We start from the raw sequence: 15649 nt of genomic DNA, 5'->3' as shown, positions 1-15649 counted from the left end.
TTTGTCTGTCTAGTCTCTAACTGATCTCCACGCTTCCAGTAACTGTATCCTCTAAACCATCACCCCCTTTCTGCCAAAGTTGTTATCCTGAAATGCAGTCTGGTGATGCCATTCCCTTGTTTTTGTGTTTTAAGCCTTCAGTGATGCCCACTGCCTCCATGATTATGTCTTAAATTTTATAACACAGTCTGTAAAATTCCTCAAAAGCTGGTGCCTACCAACCTTTCAGCCTAGTCTCCAGTGACTGCCAAACAGAGCCAATGCTCAGCTCACGTAGAATAAGGCAGTGTCTTCCCAAAAGTCCTATCGCCTGTCACCTTGCTATGTGTTTGAAGGTGCTTGAGACCACCCGCCTGAGGAATCTGGCTCATCTTCAAGGTCTGGCTCAAGTCCCCTGCTCTCTGAGGTCTTCTTCAACTGTACCCTCCTCTGGGTAGCATCTGCATTCACAAACTCATTCATTCATTCAACAAGCATTTTTCTGAGTATATTCTACAATGTACCAATCATGCGCCAACCTCCCAGAGAAACCATGCTGGATAAATGCAGAAATAGCTCCTGCTCACATGAAGACCACAGCTGGAAAAGGGAAAGACCTTAACAGGTAATCATATAAAAGTTTGTTACAAACTGTCATGAGAGTTTACCATAAAGGACAGCCAACGTACCCTGGGGTTGGGGAGCGTCTCACTAGGAATGGGTGCTTGAGTTGAGAGTGAACTAAGAATTAACACAAGGAGGTGGGACATACATTCCAGGCTTGGGGACAACAGCGGGTAGGAGGGAACCTAATACTCTTTTTGAGGAATAGAAGGCCAGGGCATTAAAGCAGAGAGGCCGAGGGAGAAGAGGCACTGACACTATTCATTGTGTCCTGTCGATTTGTTGACTGTGTCCTCCCTGCCTCACACTCTGAGAATGAGCTCCTCTAAGGTAAGGACCATGAGTTATCGAAAGTCATGTCCAGCCCAGCATTTAGCACACTGCAAATAAACAAAATTAATGCACCCATTTTATGGATGAGGAAGCTGAGGCTTGAAAGACTGAATGAGTCATCCAAGATCCCAAGGCTGGCTGTGGTTGCACAGTAACTAGAATATACACCTATCATTCCTCAACTGCATCTTTCCTTAAACTGCCGTAAGGCAATCCCCCATCTTTTTTCCTTAAAAAAAAAAAATCTAAGATTTTCCCGTGAGCTCTTTTTCAAAGGCCTTGATAACAAAAGACAAAAAGCCAGTTATTGCTGCGCATGGGCACGCACACACACGTGTGTGTGTGTGTGTACACGACTGTGTTGCAGAGGGGTGCACACTGATCTGATCTTCTCGGGGGGGGGGGGAGGTCAAATCAAGAACAGGACCGCTTTCTGGTTCTTTTTGGAGCCCCTTTAACGGCCCCAAATGGTGCGAGTAGTGAGAATTAGCCATCAGAAGATGCTCCTGGCGATGCTGTAAAGAGCATCCGCGATAACTCTGGAGGTCCTGAGTGCGAAGACCCTGGATTTGGACTCCTCGGGGCAGCGAGAGGGATTTCTAGTTTCCAGCTTCCAGAACCTCTCCTCTCTTCTAGCTGGGACTGATGGTTTGGGAAAAAGCACCATTTCCAGTCTATCCCGCCCGCTCCCGCATGTCGGTGGGAGAGGAGGCAATCTCGGGGCGGGGAGGCATCCTCCAGACTCAGACATTCATCTCTGTCCATTTCAAGGCGCCCAACCTGCACCGTATATAATGAAGTATTGCGCCCACAGCGGAGGACAAGGCGTCCTCTCTGCATGTTTAACTCACGAGTTTGGGGCAAATCTGGACTCTGGGTCTACGATCAAGAGCTTGATTTGACACTGGTTGAGAAACTGGAGTTGAGGCTTTGATCGGGCAGGGAAGAGCGGTGGGGAGCGAGGTGGGGCGGACAGTGGCGCGGCTCTTGGGAGGATTACGGCGGAGGCTGTGGACCGCGGCGCTGCTCGCAGAGGCTGCAGCCATTGCACCGCTGAGCATCCCACATTCAACAGGAGGAACCCGCGGGAGAAGAGCCCCGAGCCCCCCGCGCCTCAGCCGCTGCAGCCCGTGCGCCCCGCGCCCGCGCGCGCCATGGCCAAGGAAGGCGTGGAGAAAGCGGAGGAGACGGAGCAAATGATCGAGAAAGAGGCAGTCAAGGAGCCGGCGGAGGGCGGCGGCGGCTCTCACCGCCTCGGGGACGCCCAGGAGATGCGCGCCGTGGTGCTGGCCGGCTTCGGGGGGCTCAACAAGCTGCGGGTCACCAGGAAGGCCATGCCCGAGCCGCAGGACGGCGAGCTCAAGATCCGCGTCAAAGCCTGGTCCAGTATCCGCGCCTTTCTCTTTTTCTCTCTTTGCGCGCTCAGTGCTCCGGGGAGCAGGTGGGGGGAGAGCCTCCGTGGACACCCCCCTCCGCGCCCTCACCCGGGTCTCAGAGCCTCCCCGAGGCCCTGGGCCAGCTGATGCTGGGGAGGATGTTGAGAGGCGGCCCTCGCCCTCCCCGAGCCGGATCTAGGGGTGACCGGAGGAGCCTGTGAGAGGGGAAGGGTCGATGTGGCGCCCAGCGCTCAGGGTCTGGAAGATTGCGCCGCGGGAGCTCTCCGTGGGGTAGGACAGCTCAGCTGCCAGGAGAGGGGGTTTGACGATAACATGCTTAAAAAATAACCGTCGGCTTACTGTGTACGAGCTTTCGTTTTTTAGAGTTTTATGTGTGCGATCTTATTTAATACTTCCTGGGACCCAGTGAGTTAGGCACCATCATTGTCCCCCATTACAGGTGCGGCAACCAGCGCTCGGAGAGTGATTTGCCCAAGATCATTCGGCCGCCACTAAGCGGCATGGCCAGGATTTGATACTGGACCTTTTCAGCCTCTATGCTATTGTCCTGGTGGGGCTGGGGACGAAGTGCGGGGCTGGGGAAATGCGTCCTTCCTCCTCACAGCTGCACACTCCCGTCCTTGCGGTCTGATATGGGCAAAGGAACTGGGAAGCATCCTAGGTACCCAGCGTCTCAGCCCCGTGAGGCCTGAGGCCAAGACTGCTACTTCATCCCCCCTCTTTCCCCACAGGCATCTTCTGTGTTTCTCTGAAGAGGAAAAACACAAACAAACAAAACAACTGAATCTGCTCCTAACTCCTGCTGCCATCTCAGGAGGAGCTCAGCAATCTGAGTACCCTTCTATTCCCCCCCCACTCCTCCCCAGGGAACCTCAGACTGCCGCCTCCCTTCTCCCTTCCCCCTCCCCCCACCCCCCGAACCGGCTGGGATTCCTCCTGGAGTGTTTAAGCCTCTCTTGTGCTGTTACTATATGGTCATTTCCTTGGAATTCTGGGGAGGGAGGGCTCATCCCAGAGGGTTCACTGGACCACTACTCTTGAGTGAGATGGGCCCACCCCTTCCCATCGCGGTTTTTTAAAGCCCCCAACAGACACTGCTCCCTAAAAGCAGCAGCCAGCTCACCGGTTCCCAGGTGAGACCCCCAAACTCAGAATCTGGGAGCAATCTAGAGGCAAGAAAAAGGCAAAGGAGCTTCCCCTCCCCTTTGCCGCTTCGAGAGCAGACGCAGGTTTCATTCGCCAGACTGGAAGGAGGCTGGAGAGAGGCGGTCGCTGCTCTCTGGCTCACTCATCACATATGGGGCTGGTCATGTTTGACTCTAAACACAGGGGCCTCTCCCTGGGAAATTCAGGGCAGGGGACAAAGCTCTGGCCAACTGGGGGATCCTATACAGTTCTGTTCTGTTAACTCTTGCTGAACCAAGCTGGCTGACCCCAGAAGGCAGAGCTTACCCCTGCCCTGCTCACCAATAAATTCCCAGTGCCCAGCGCAGAGCTTGGCACCCAGTATATCCTGAATAAGCTCTTGTTGAATGACTAAGTTACTGCTGGATGAATGGATGGAGGAAAGACGCCTGGAGGGGGATTGTTGAGTCATTATTTTTCTTCACTTGCTGGTGGAAGAATGTCTATCTAGTAACATTAAAACTGTGTATTGATCATTCTCCTTCCTAAACCACCTATCAAAAATACTGTGTGTGTGTGTGTGTGTGTGTGTGTGTGTGTGTGTGTGTGTGTGTAATTTATGACCCTCCTCAAATTGAGGACTGGGTTCTAGGACTCTTTGTCAGAGTGTATTTTCAGAGAGTGAAAATGTTGAAGCTACTTTTTAAGAGAAGAGATTGTCATCTGCAGGGCAAATAGGTCTGGGTTCTCCAGCCTTTCACTTACTGCATAAATGCTGAGAGGATCTGAAGCGTTTGGAAATAATAAATGTCAAGATGAAGGCCGGGAGACTGATTTTCAAAGCCAGACACTGAAGCCTGTTTTTCACTGGAGCCGTACACACACACACACAATGGAATCACTGCATATCCCCCACCCCAGTTGTTCAGAAAGCTAGCCAGCCCTGGGGGGTGAGGGGGCGGATTTGGAATACAGTATTGCAAAGGCCCAGATTGATTTTCATTTCCCCAAGCTGGAAGCAGAGATAATCGGTTTTGCAAGGTGGGGCTGGAATCGGTTTGTGAGGATTGCCCGCTGGGCCCTTCTTTCTCCACTAGGTTAGGATTGGCTGGCCAAAGACGCCCATTGACTGTAAGTTTAGCCTTGGAGCCAGGAAGACTCATTCTGTAGTTTTATGAATCAGCTGATCGCCTCCTGGATGAAGGTTTCCCTCTTATCTGTTCTCCCTCTCTCTCTCTCATTCTCTATTTTTAATGTAAACCTTTTATCATCAAATAGGATATGCTTTTTGCTAGAGAATAAACCATAGTTTATCTGAACTAGTAGTATTCAGACCTGGAATGAGGGTCCAAGTTGGTTACTGTATAAATTTTATGGAAATGGAAGAGAAGAGGCAGGGGGAAATACATATTTTATCTCATTTACCCCTCTCATCTGTGGTCTAGCGCAGTAGGTATTATGGTAGAGCAAACTGAGGCCTGGAGATGTTCAGTAATTTGCTAAAACATCACACAGGTAGTAGAGATAGGATTTGAATCCTGGTTTGTTTCTCCTTAAAGCTCTGCTGTTTTCCTTTTATTCTATTTTGTCTCCCTCTCTGGAAAAGCCACAAGATATGTAATTTACTTCTCCGGACCTTTGGCACATAAGCTTGCTTTCTTTCCTTTCTTCAGTGAATATGGCTCCTTTGATCTGTTTATGTCTGGCTTAAGGAGACATTCTCTGGCCATTCCCAGAGTAAAACGGCTTTCCCCCCAAAGTGGAGGCTTGATGGTCAAACGCAGCTCAGGAAGAACCACTGCGGGGTGTGCAGGGTGGGAGGGATAGCCCAGTCTTCCATCTAAATTGTTGCCAGAGCATCAACTTTAATGGGGAATCTGTTTCATCTACCATTCAGGGAACAATTTACACAGCAAGCGATTTAACTGGCCGAGGGGAAAAAGTGCCTGGCCTTCGGAGAAAGATGTATCCGTGTAACCTCGGTGAGCATCTCTCTCAACTTCTCCAAGATTTTTGTGCCTCAACTGCAAAATGGGGATACTAAAATGAACATTATGGTGTTGAGAGGATCAGATGCAGGAAAGAGGCCCAAAGTTGGCACTAAGTAAACGGTAGTCGTTGTGACTGTTATCGTATCTATGCCTGTATGACATATTTCCTGGAGACTTGATGACTTGGAGATGTATAATATAGGCAGTGTTATATCACATCTGCTTAGTGATGAAGAGTGAGACCTTCCTAGACATGAGTCCCAGCTCAGCCACCTGCTAACTGGCTATCCTAGGACTGGTCCCCTGGAGGCAGAGCCTGGGACAGGGATGCTTTTTGAAGTGGTTGATGTAAGAGGTGCTCTCGGGAGACTGGGAGCAAGGGAAGAAGGATGGGGCTGGGGAAGTAGCCAAGCAAGAGCTGGGTCTCAGTTGGATCCCACCAGGGGTTCTGGAGCATGAGTTGTACCATAGAGTCAATCTGACCTTGCAGCAATGGGGGAAGCCTTCTGGGCCACACCCGCCCCCCCAGCCCCTGTCATCAGTCGGTTCTGGGCTCTGGGCTGCTTTCCAAGGGGGGATGTGGAGCCTCTGTTCCCCATGGAAGAGGGGACGGGGACTGCTCTGAGCTCTGAGCAGCCAGCTCGCCCAGCAGCCGGAGGATGGGTGCACTGCCCAGTAAAAGGGATCTGAGTGAGGCACAACCCGCGCCCTCTACACTGGTTGACCTTGACCGTGTCGCCTACTGCTCTAAACTTCAGCTTCCTGCTCTATACAATGGAGATAATAATAGCACCTCCCTTCAGAGTGCTGTAAGGGGGTTTCTGCTGAGTCACAATGAGCCCACGGCGCATCCGGACCTTTATGGTGATGTGTGGCACACAGCAAGTGATCAATGGATGCTAGACATTATTATTATTACTATAAATTATTATACTTGGTTTCCATAGATACCTTTTATAGTCGCTATCATTCAGACCAGCACTCTTTGGAGAGTGAAAGGAACACTGCTAATAATTACTCTGGGATAGCAGGGACAAACTGGAACCGTTCTAGGCAAACCAGGGTTTGTGGTCTCCCCTGCCCTGCCCCCCGCAGGTGTTAAGGGTCTGGTCTATGCCTTTGCTGCCAGCAGTCTTGTAACAGTGGAGGTTCTTTTGGACAGGAGCTGGTGGGATTCGAGGCTGAGAGTCTCCAGACTGGGCTGCAGGAATGTATTTAAGTGGCCATTAAGAAGCTGGCCCGTTTTGTGGCTCAAATTGGCTTGTGGTGGAAAGGCACTAATGGACTGGGGACATTTATTTTCCCAGACTGATTTACAGCAAGAGGCCACGTGAAACTGCTGGAATGAGACCAACTGCATGAAAAATAGTTGCAGCCATCAGCCAATGGCTCCATTGGCTGGTCTGAAAATGGGCCGAGGGCAGGCCACGCTAGAGGAAAGCCAGCAGATTGGGAGGATCGTAATATATCATGAGGGTAAAGTGCACTGGAGACGGGGAGGGAACTCATAGCTATTGGGCACTTGTTAGGAGCCAGCAACTGAACTGCCTGCTATACACTCTTTGTTTCATTTTATCCTCATGGCAACTCAACAAGGTCAATGTTACGATCTCCATTTTAATAATGGGGAAACTGACATTCGGAGACAAGCTAAGATCACAAACTCTTAAGTGGATGAGCAGTATAAAAATCCAAGTCTGTCTTGTTCCTGGACTCTTTACATGTGGGAGTCTGATTATCAGAGAGACACATTGACAAAGGCACAATGGACACAGAGACAATGAAAGACCAAGACACAGAGAGAGGCAGACAGACACAAAGACCGGAATGGGAAATACAGAGAAAGAACCATGGATGCATTTGACTGATCTGAAGTACAGCTGATGAGACTCAAAATTGCATGGTGCCACCTTGTCTCCCAAAGTGGCCATTGTGCTTCTGAACCACATTCACTTTCTGTCCATTTCCGTGGTCTGGGATGCTTTTGGAATCCAGCTCGGATCACATTGCTATGGCTGCTGACCCAGAACACCCGTGCTGATTCGATATAATCATCACTCAAGACACTGAGTTCCTTCCTCTGCCCCTGTGGCCTCCATTGGGCTATGGCTACACTGGCAACTTGAGTGCAGGATGTCACCAAACAACACAGCATTAAAGTGTCCCTGACAAGGCCAATCCAATGAAATATGGCCAATATGATCTTCCCTGAGTTTATTCAAATAAAGAAGTGGAGTGTATGAGGTTAAGTGACACAGATGTTTGTAAAACTGAGAAATTGCTTGGAGGGTCTTAAGACTGGAGCCAGGAGCCACTATGGCCGAGAGATTGGAATAAAGTGTTCTGAGTCACACTGAGCCCTGTTTGGTGATGAGGAGGTAGAGATGCTCCTTCTGGGGTCTTTCTTATTCAAAAAGTTTGCCTTTTCCCATTATCTTGTCCTCCCTGGAGAGGGCTGGTGATGGTGACAAGGTTTGCTCTTGATGCAATAACGGAATGGACGTCCTGTCTCCCCAGCAATTCGAGGAAGAAAGGAAGCCCAGAATCAGTGTGTCTTCTATTTCATTCAAAAAGGAAATGTAGAACATCTTACAGGACATCTGACATAGAGCAGGTTCCCATAAACAGCAGCCTGATCTTAATTAGACAGAAGCCAATGGCAGTGGCTCATGATGGGCAAAGGGAGTGATGACTGATACCCAAGCTCACTCCACCCTGCACCGGCAGCACCTTTGGAGCAATGAAGCCTATCACCCTTGTCATTTTTCATCTGCCGCTCACCCATGAATTTATCATCTTTACTTGCTAAGAAAAAGGCACTCAGAGATGAAGTGGAAAGAGTGAGAGGCTACGACAGATCTGAGTTCTTACCCTAACCCTACCTCACCATGGCTGTGTGATGGTAGGCAGACACCACCTTCACCTTGTGCGTATCCTCACGTTGGTAAGAACACCCTCTTTTTGGTATTGTTATGAAGACTGGCTGAGAGGCTGTGAAAGTCCTCACTGCTCCTTGCACACAGTGGGCACTCAGTAAAAGTTATTTTCCTTCCTCTGTTACCGGGGCTGCAAAAGATAGAACTGGGACACGACCCCATCCTCCCATTCCCTGTCTTGATAATCTCCCACCAAACTACGTGGGCAGCAGGGACTAGGGTGCTGGCTTTTGAGTCTTATGCCCAGGGTTGGGAATGGATTTGGACTGATGTATTGCTACCCTAACACCAGCTCTGCGCACACTCATTTGGGGGTAGCAGCACAGATTTCTCTGATAGCTGGGTGTGCAAAACAGCCCAGCCTCTGGAGTTTGGTTCACACTCATCCAGAAGAGCCCCAAATCCCACGACCTTTGGGCAAATCACTGACATTCAGCGCCAACAACAAAGCTCACCCAGACACGGGGAATAGCGCCCCCGTGACCCCAAGTTCCTGCCACTTCTTATTCTTCATAGGGATCTTTTTTGGCATCTTGACATTTGTCATAGAAGAAAACGTTTAATTAGAAACAAGAAGACGCTCTTCCTAGGAAAGGGCAGTGGGCGTGTAATCTCAAATTAGGTTGATTCCTCTGTGTGTGATCTCACACAGAACATTGTTGGAGCCATGGTATTAAAATGAGTAAATGTAATGTTTGAAGGCCCAAGAGACAAAATAGATGCTCCAGTGAAAGGGGCTGTTTCATCTTTAAATGTGATATTTTCTTGATGACAGCCTGCAGTGAGCTCCTGTCCTCAGTCTCCATCTGTCAGTGACCCTCGATCTCTCAGCCTGAGCCTCTTCCCCAGCACTGTCCTGGGGGCAGGAACATGAGAGTCAGTGGTTCCCCAGACAGAACCCCCTTGGCAAGTTAAAGCACGGGGTCCTCTTACTCCTGACTTCTCCAAACACCTGTAGTCCCCAGAGCCCATTGCAGGGTAATTATCTTCTGTGAAAGGAATGATAGTGATTCATTTCTTGGACTGGCACTGAAAAAACACCCAAACTGGATGGGAGGCAGGATGCTTTTGGCTATAAAAGAGTTAATGTTTGAAGTGAAGCAGATGTGGATTCAAGTCCTGAATCTGATCATTTTAGCAATCTCTATAAACTTGGGAAAATGACTTACTCATTTGAAACCTCAGTTTGCTTATCTGTAACATGGGTATAATTATAGTCCTTACGGGATAATTTTATGCGTGTCAGGATCAAAAGAGAGATCGTGTCTAAAGTATTTAGCAATGATGCTGGCATATTTAATATTTGTTGAATGAATGAAGTCCTTGTCATATAGTGTATGTTTAATATATATTAATGGTGTGGTAAGGAGGAGATGCAAAAAAATAGGACATTAGAAAGTCCCTCCATGTGTCATAAAGTTTTCTGGATGGAGTCCCTATTCAGATTCCACATGTCTTCCCTGAAGGGTACAAGGCTCTAACATCAAAAGTAGCCTGGAAAGAACGTGCCACCATGGCATGACGTAAACAAGAAGATCCAGATGAATTCCTGAAGGAACAAGAGAGGAAATGGAACCCAAATGTATCGTGCTCCTACTGTGTTCCAGAAGCTGGGCCAAGCTTAGGGACCTTCAAAAAGAAGACCAGTCCCGTTTGCTCTGACCTCTCTTTCCTTCATTTCAGCCTTGGTGACTGTCATGATGAACTTGTCCCTGGACTTCTAGGCTCTCCCCTTTCCTGACCCTTCCATCTTTTATCTTCTCTCTCCTCATCTGTTAGCTTCATGTGCTCCTACTGCAATGAGCTGCCTTCTTGAGACTTGGAAAGATGGTGGCCTTTCGCCCCAGCTGCCTTCTGCAAGGTTAGCAAGCCCCATTGCAACGAGAACTTTCTTCTCCCAATTTTCATATATCAAGGAAGGAATCTGATTGGCCCTTCATGAATCACATACCAGCCCCTGGACGTCCCTCTCTCTGTTTGGCCCAAGGGAGTGAGGTGCTGTGATTGGCCACATTTGTGCCCCATTCTGTTCTATTCTGACCTAGAAGAATGGAGCCTCATGATTGACAGCCCCACCAGGAGCTCATGAAGCGTGTGTGTGTGTGTGTGTGTGTGTGTGTGTGTGTGTGTGTGTGTGTGTGTGTTGGGGGTGGGGGTGGGGTAGATACTCTAAATGGAATGGAGGGCAGTTATCAGACAGCGCAGGTAAGAGACACACTGGACTGATCAAAATGGCAGTCATCATGGGGGACAGAAGATGCTTCTTCACCCAGGAAAAGTGAAGAATCAGGCAGGGGACTGGAGAAGGCAGCTCCATTCCCTGTCTTGGGACTTTACATCTCTCAGCACCAAGTTACTGAATCATATTAAATAACATATATAATATTTTCAACTTTGAGGCCCATCATCTTTAAAATCTCTGGTCATCTTGGACATTCCAGGAACTCTCTCTGTTCTCATTTAAGTGATGAACACCAAGCCTGGGGCTTGGGTAACAGTAGGCGCTCAATCAGTGTTTGGGGGAACGAGTGAATATACTGGGTTGCCCAAAAAGTTCGTTCGGGTTTTTCTGTACCATCTTATGGCAAAGCCCGAACAAACTTTTCGGCCAGCCCCATGTTACTGACTTTCCCCAAATCGTTAGTGTACCTTCTGGCAGCAGCGGCAGTGTCACTTGTAAATGTGGCGCTCCTAATACAAACAGTGGCCCGTCCACGCCAGTGTGCCTTCAGCCTCCCCTCTGCCATCAGCTTTCTCTGACAGAAGTCTACATCTCTCCAGCACGCAGGTCTTTGAGTGGGGACTTGAAAGAATACCAAAGGAGCTATGTTTTTGGAGAGTTTTACTTCTCCTTGACACAGTCTGTTCTCTTGAAACTAGAGATCACTTTAAAAAATAATAAATTTATTTATTTATTTTTGGCTGCATTGGGTCTTCACTGCTGCACACGGGCTCTCTCTAGTTGCAGTGAGCGGTGGCTACTCTTCGTAGCGGTGCGCGGGCTTCTCATTGCGGTGGCTTCTCTTTTGGCGGAGCACGGGCTCTAGGCACGCGAGCTTCAGTAGCTGTGGCACACGGGCTCAGTAGTTGTGGCTCACAGTCTCTTGAGCACAGGCTCAGTAGTTGTGGCGCACGGGCTTAGTTGCTCCACGACATGTGGGATCTTCCCGGATCAGAGCTTGAACCCGTGTCCCCTGCATTGGCAGGCGGATTCTCAACCACTGCGCCACCAGGGAAGCCCCTAGAGATCACTTTCTGAACCCTCTAATAGCTACTTTCCCGAGGCTGGGAAATGTGGGCTCTGACTTCTCAAGATGCTCTGTAATTTCCTCCGTATTGCCGTGCGGCTCCATCGGGGACCGGAGGCTAGGGCTCTTGGAGAGAACCTGGTGTGCTGCTTCTGAGGATGGTTATTCCAAGAGCACCTGAACTCAAGTGTTCCTGTGATGCTGGTACACCTGGGGATGCCAGGCCCTGCCAGCCTGGGTGTTCAAACAATATTTCACTAAACTAAACATATGGTGGTAATCCTTGTGTAAGATACCCACACATCAAATCATGCTGTACACCTTAACTTAATACAGTGTGTCAATTACAGCTCAATAAAACTGGAAAGTAAATGAATAAGTATTTCAAGCTATTGGGGAAAAAAAAGCCCCTTTTAAAACAGTATGTCCGTGACTCTGTTCCCACCTTCCTTTGTAGGTATCAGGCCCCCCACCTTCAACACCTCCCAGATAGTTGCAGGGGTTTCTTAGGGGGCGTAGCTTGGATGCTCAGAAGCACAGTTCTGGCTCCCTCCCCATCGACCAAAGCCGCCCAGCATGTTTCCCTGTTTCTTCTCCAACCCAGGTGGAGCCTGGTTCTCTGCTTAGGCTGTGGTCCCCTTTCCACCCAATACAGGTTATAAAGCAGCATATGCTACCTTCTGTATTAATCCTCCTCCTGTTTGGAGCTAATAATGATGACACTCTTGTCATTAATCATTTATCATCATTATTATCATAATGACCTTTACTGAGTGATTTCTATGTGCCGTGGGCACCATATTAAGCGTTCTGTAGAAATTTCTATGATACCAAACATTTTCCAGATGAAGGGAAAGGATCAGAGAAATAAGGGAACTTGCTAAAGATCACGCATCTCATAAGACAAAGGGAGCTGGGATTTCAGCCAGGGTTTGCTGAAATCAAACTTCACCCCCACTCTTCACTGCTCAGTCCTAGACACAAGCCCCTGAAGTTGAAGGGCAATCTGAGTTGGACCAAATACCACAGTCAGAGTCAAACCTTCCTCTTGCATTGCCACAGGCTTCTTCATCTAGGCTTCTGTTCTCCAACTCAGATTACCCTTAGGATGAGTTTCTCTCTTTCCCCCAGAAGGCGTATCTGCTCTTCATCCAAATAGATACATAGTGGGGCTCAGACACTCTAAATTCTACAGTAAACTCTGATGAAACTTTCAAACTGCCCTCTACAAAGCCTCCTGCCCTTCCTCCCAGTGCAGACATACCTGCTTCTTAAAACAGACAATCCGTCAAGTAACAGACTTAAACAAATAAAAAGATCCCTGTCTAAGATCAGAAAGAATTGCTTTTCATTTATCTATGCTACACAGAGTTCAATCAGCTAATGGGGAGCTATTAAACCCACTGTTCCTATCATTGGTCTGAATGATTTCGTAATTGGATTCTCTGTATCCTCCAGCTAAACTGAAGAAAACTGTTCCAACTGGGGACTCTGTACTAAACTCTGACTCAACGTTTCTGCAGCCAGAACCCAGGATGCATAATGCAGCTAAAAACATGCCCACCTTCCCAAAGACAGCACTTTCTGCTTTCAGATCCTGGAGAACGTTTCTGTCTGCCCGCAGAGGAGACGTCCCATGCCCCTGGGACTGCTCCTTCCTAGGAAATAACGAGCAAAGGCAATTTGCACCCCCTTACCCACTGAGTCCACATCTCTGCCCTCAGCCAACAGCGTTTATGGGACACTTGACTTCTTCTTTTTGCTCTTTTAACATTTTTTGTTCCTTTTCCTATTCTTTTTTCCTTTTGTATCCTAGATTTAGCTGGTATGATGCACCCTTGAATAGAAACCCAGTTTCCAGTATAACTGAGAAGCACGGTCAAATTCTGTTGAGTCCTTTAGAAAACACCAAAGCTGGATGCATCCGTGCTACGGAGAAAAACTTCTCTTCCCGTTTAGATCCGCTCGCTGCCTCCTGCCCCCTCCAGACTCTCTCCCTGTGCTCTTGAAACTCTCCCAGATTCTCAAGCCCTGCCCTTGCTGTCTCTTGTCTTTTGCATCTATCTTTGCTCACCTTTCACATCTGTTCTTTTATGTTCCGGGATAAATATTTGCTCTTCCCAAAGCACAGCAATCAAGCAGGTCTTTGTTCTTCCCGGCTTTCCCCTTGCTACACAAGGCTGCCAACCAACATTCCCTCTAGCAGAAGGAAGGAAAGAGCTTGAATCGCTCCTTGGTGTTTTCCTACTTACACCTTCAGTGGAGGAATCATCCTTGGCAAGGCTAGAATATACCCTGGGCTAAGCAGAGAACGTGGAAGAAATAGATTTTAAGGCAAACTCTCTGCTTTGGAATTGCACACAGTCCATGAGGAAGACAGCAGGGCAGTGACTGTGCTACTGCCTCCTTCTTAGGCTAATTAATTTTTTTTGTTGAAGTAGAGTTGCTTTACAACGTTGTGTTAGTTTCTGACGTACAGCAAAGTGATTCAGTTTTACATATACATATTATTTTTCATTCTTTTCCTTTATGGTTTATTACAGGATATTGAATATAGTTCCCCGAGCTATACAGTAGGACCTTGTTATTCATCTATTTCATATATAGTAGTTTGTATCTGCTAATTCCAAACTCCTAATTTATCCCTCCCCCACCCCCTTTCCCCTTTGGTAACCACAAGTCTGTTCTCTATGTCTGTGAGTCTGTTTCTGTTTCATTAATAAGTTCATTTGTGTCATGTTTTAGATTCCACATATAAGTGACATCATATGGTATTTGTCTTTCTCTTTCTGTCTTCACTTAGTGTGATAATCTCTAGTTGCATCCATGTTGCTGCAAATGGCATTATTTCATTCTTTTTTATGTCTGAGTATTATTCCATGGTATATATGTACCACATCTTCTTTATCCATTCATCCGTCGATGGACATTTAGGTTGCTTCCATGTCTTGGCTATTGTAAATAGTGCTGCCGTGAATATTGGGGTGCGTGTATCTTTTTGAATTTGAGTTTCATCTTTTCTGGATACATGCCCAGGAGTGGGATTGCTGGATCATATGGTAACTCTATTTTTAGGTGTTTTTTTTTTGCAGTACATGGGCCTCTCACTGTTGTGGCCTCTTCCGTTGTGGAGCACAGGCTCCGGACGCGCAGGCTCAGCAGCCATGGCTCACGGGCCCACCCGCTCCGCGGCATGTGGGATCCTTCCGGACCGGGGCACGAACCCATGTCCCCTGCATCGGCAGGCAGACTCTCAACCACTGCGCCACCAGGGAAGCCCTATTTTTAGTTTTTTAAGGAACCTCCGGACTGTTCTCCATAGTGGCTGCACCAATTTACATTCCCACCTACAGTGTAGGAGGGTTCCCTTTTCTCCACACCCTCTCCAGCATTTGCTATTTGTAGACTTTTTAACGATGGCCCTTCTGACTGCTGTGAGGTGGTACCTCATGGTAGGTTTGATTCACATTTCTCTAATAAAGGCTAATTAAATTTAAATACTAATTAAGTAAAATTAAAAGTTCAGTTCCTCACCCACACTAGCCACACTTCAAGTGTTCAGTAACCACACATGGCTAGTGGCTGCCATATTGGACAGAGCAGATACAGAACATTTCCATCACTGCAGAATATTCTTTGGACAATGTTGCTGTAGTCTACCTTATTCGTTTTCCCACTGAAACAACTGTTTTAGGAAGCATAGTTTTTATCAGCAGCAATGACTTAGGAGATAGCTGTCATGTTATAGCAAAAATGGACTGTTTCTCTGTGGGAACCCTGCCCCTCTGGGGCTCCAGTGAGAAGTCAAGCAGTAAGCGCTTTGCACTGTCTCATAATGCTTTCTCCCCTCATGGAGAGGTGGGATGAGGCTGGAGAGCTTGGGAGAATGGAAGCAAAGGGCGCAGCCATGCCTAAGTGACACTTAGCTGTGGAACCTCCATGACTCCTGCAAAGCGAGTTAGTAACTGCCCTCCCTGTGCTAGTTGTGACCCGTGTCCCACTGCCTGTTAGGGAAT

The 15649-nt window shown here is 48.1% G+C and overlaps 1 protein-coding gene across 1 annotated transcript in view; it reads left to right on the top strand.

Moving 5' to 3' along the window:
* The first annotated feature begins 1996 nt into the window (after nt 1-1996).
* VAT1L (vesicle amine transport 1 like) overlaps nt 1997-15649 on the top strand; it is a 146201-nt gene continuing 132548 nt past the window's right edge. Inside the window, exon 1 of the mRNA XM_033845121.2 lies at nt 1997-2317. Coding sequence (XP_033701012.1) covers nt 2091-2317 — 227 coding nt within the window. The 5' untranslated portion in view covers nt 1997-2090. The remainder of the gene's footprint in view (nt 2318-15649) is intronic.

The sequence above is a fragment of the Tursiops truncatus genome, chromosome 19 (genome assembly GCF_011762595.2).
Source record: "Tursiops truncatus isolate mTurTru1 chromosome 19, mTurTru1.mat.Y, whole genome shotgun sequence".
NCBI lineage: Eukaryota > Metazoa > Chordata > Mammalia > Artiodactyla > Delphinidae > Tursiops > Tursiops truncatus.
Note: the sequence above shows the minus strand (reverse complement) of the source record. Positions and strands in the feature narration are given on the sequence as shown.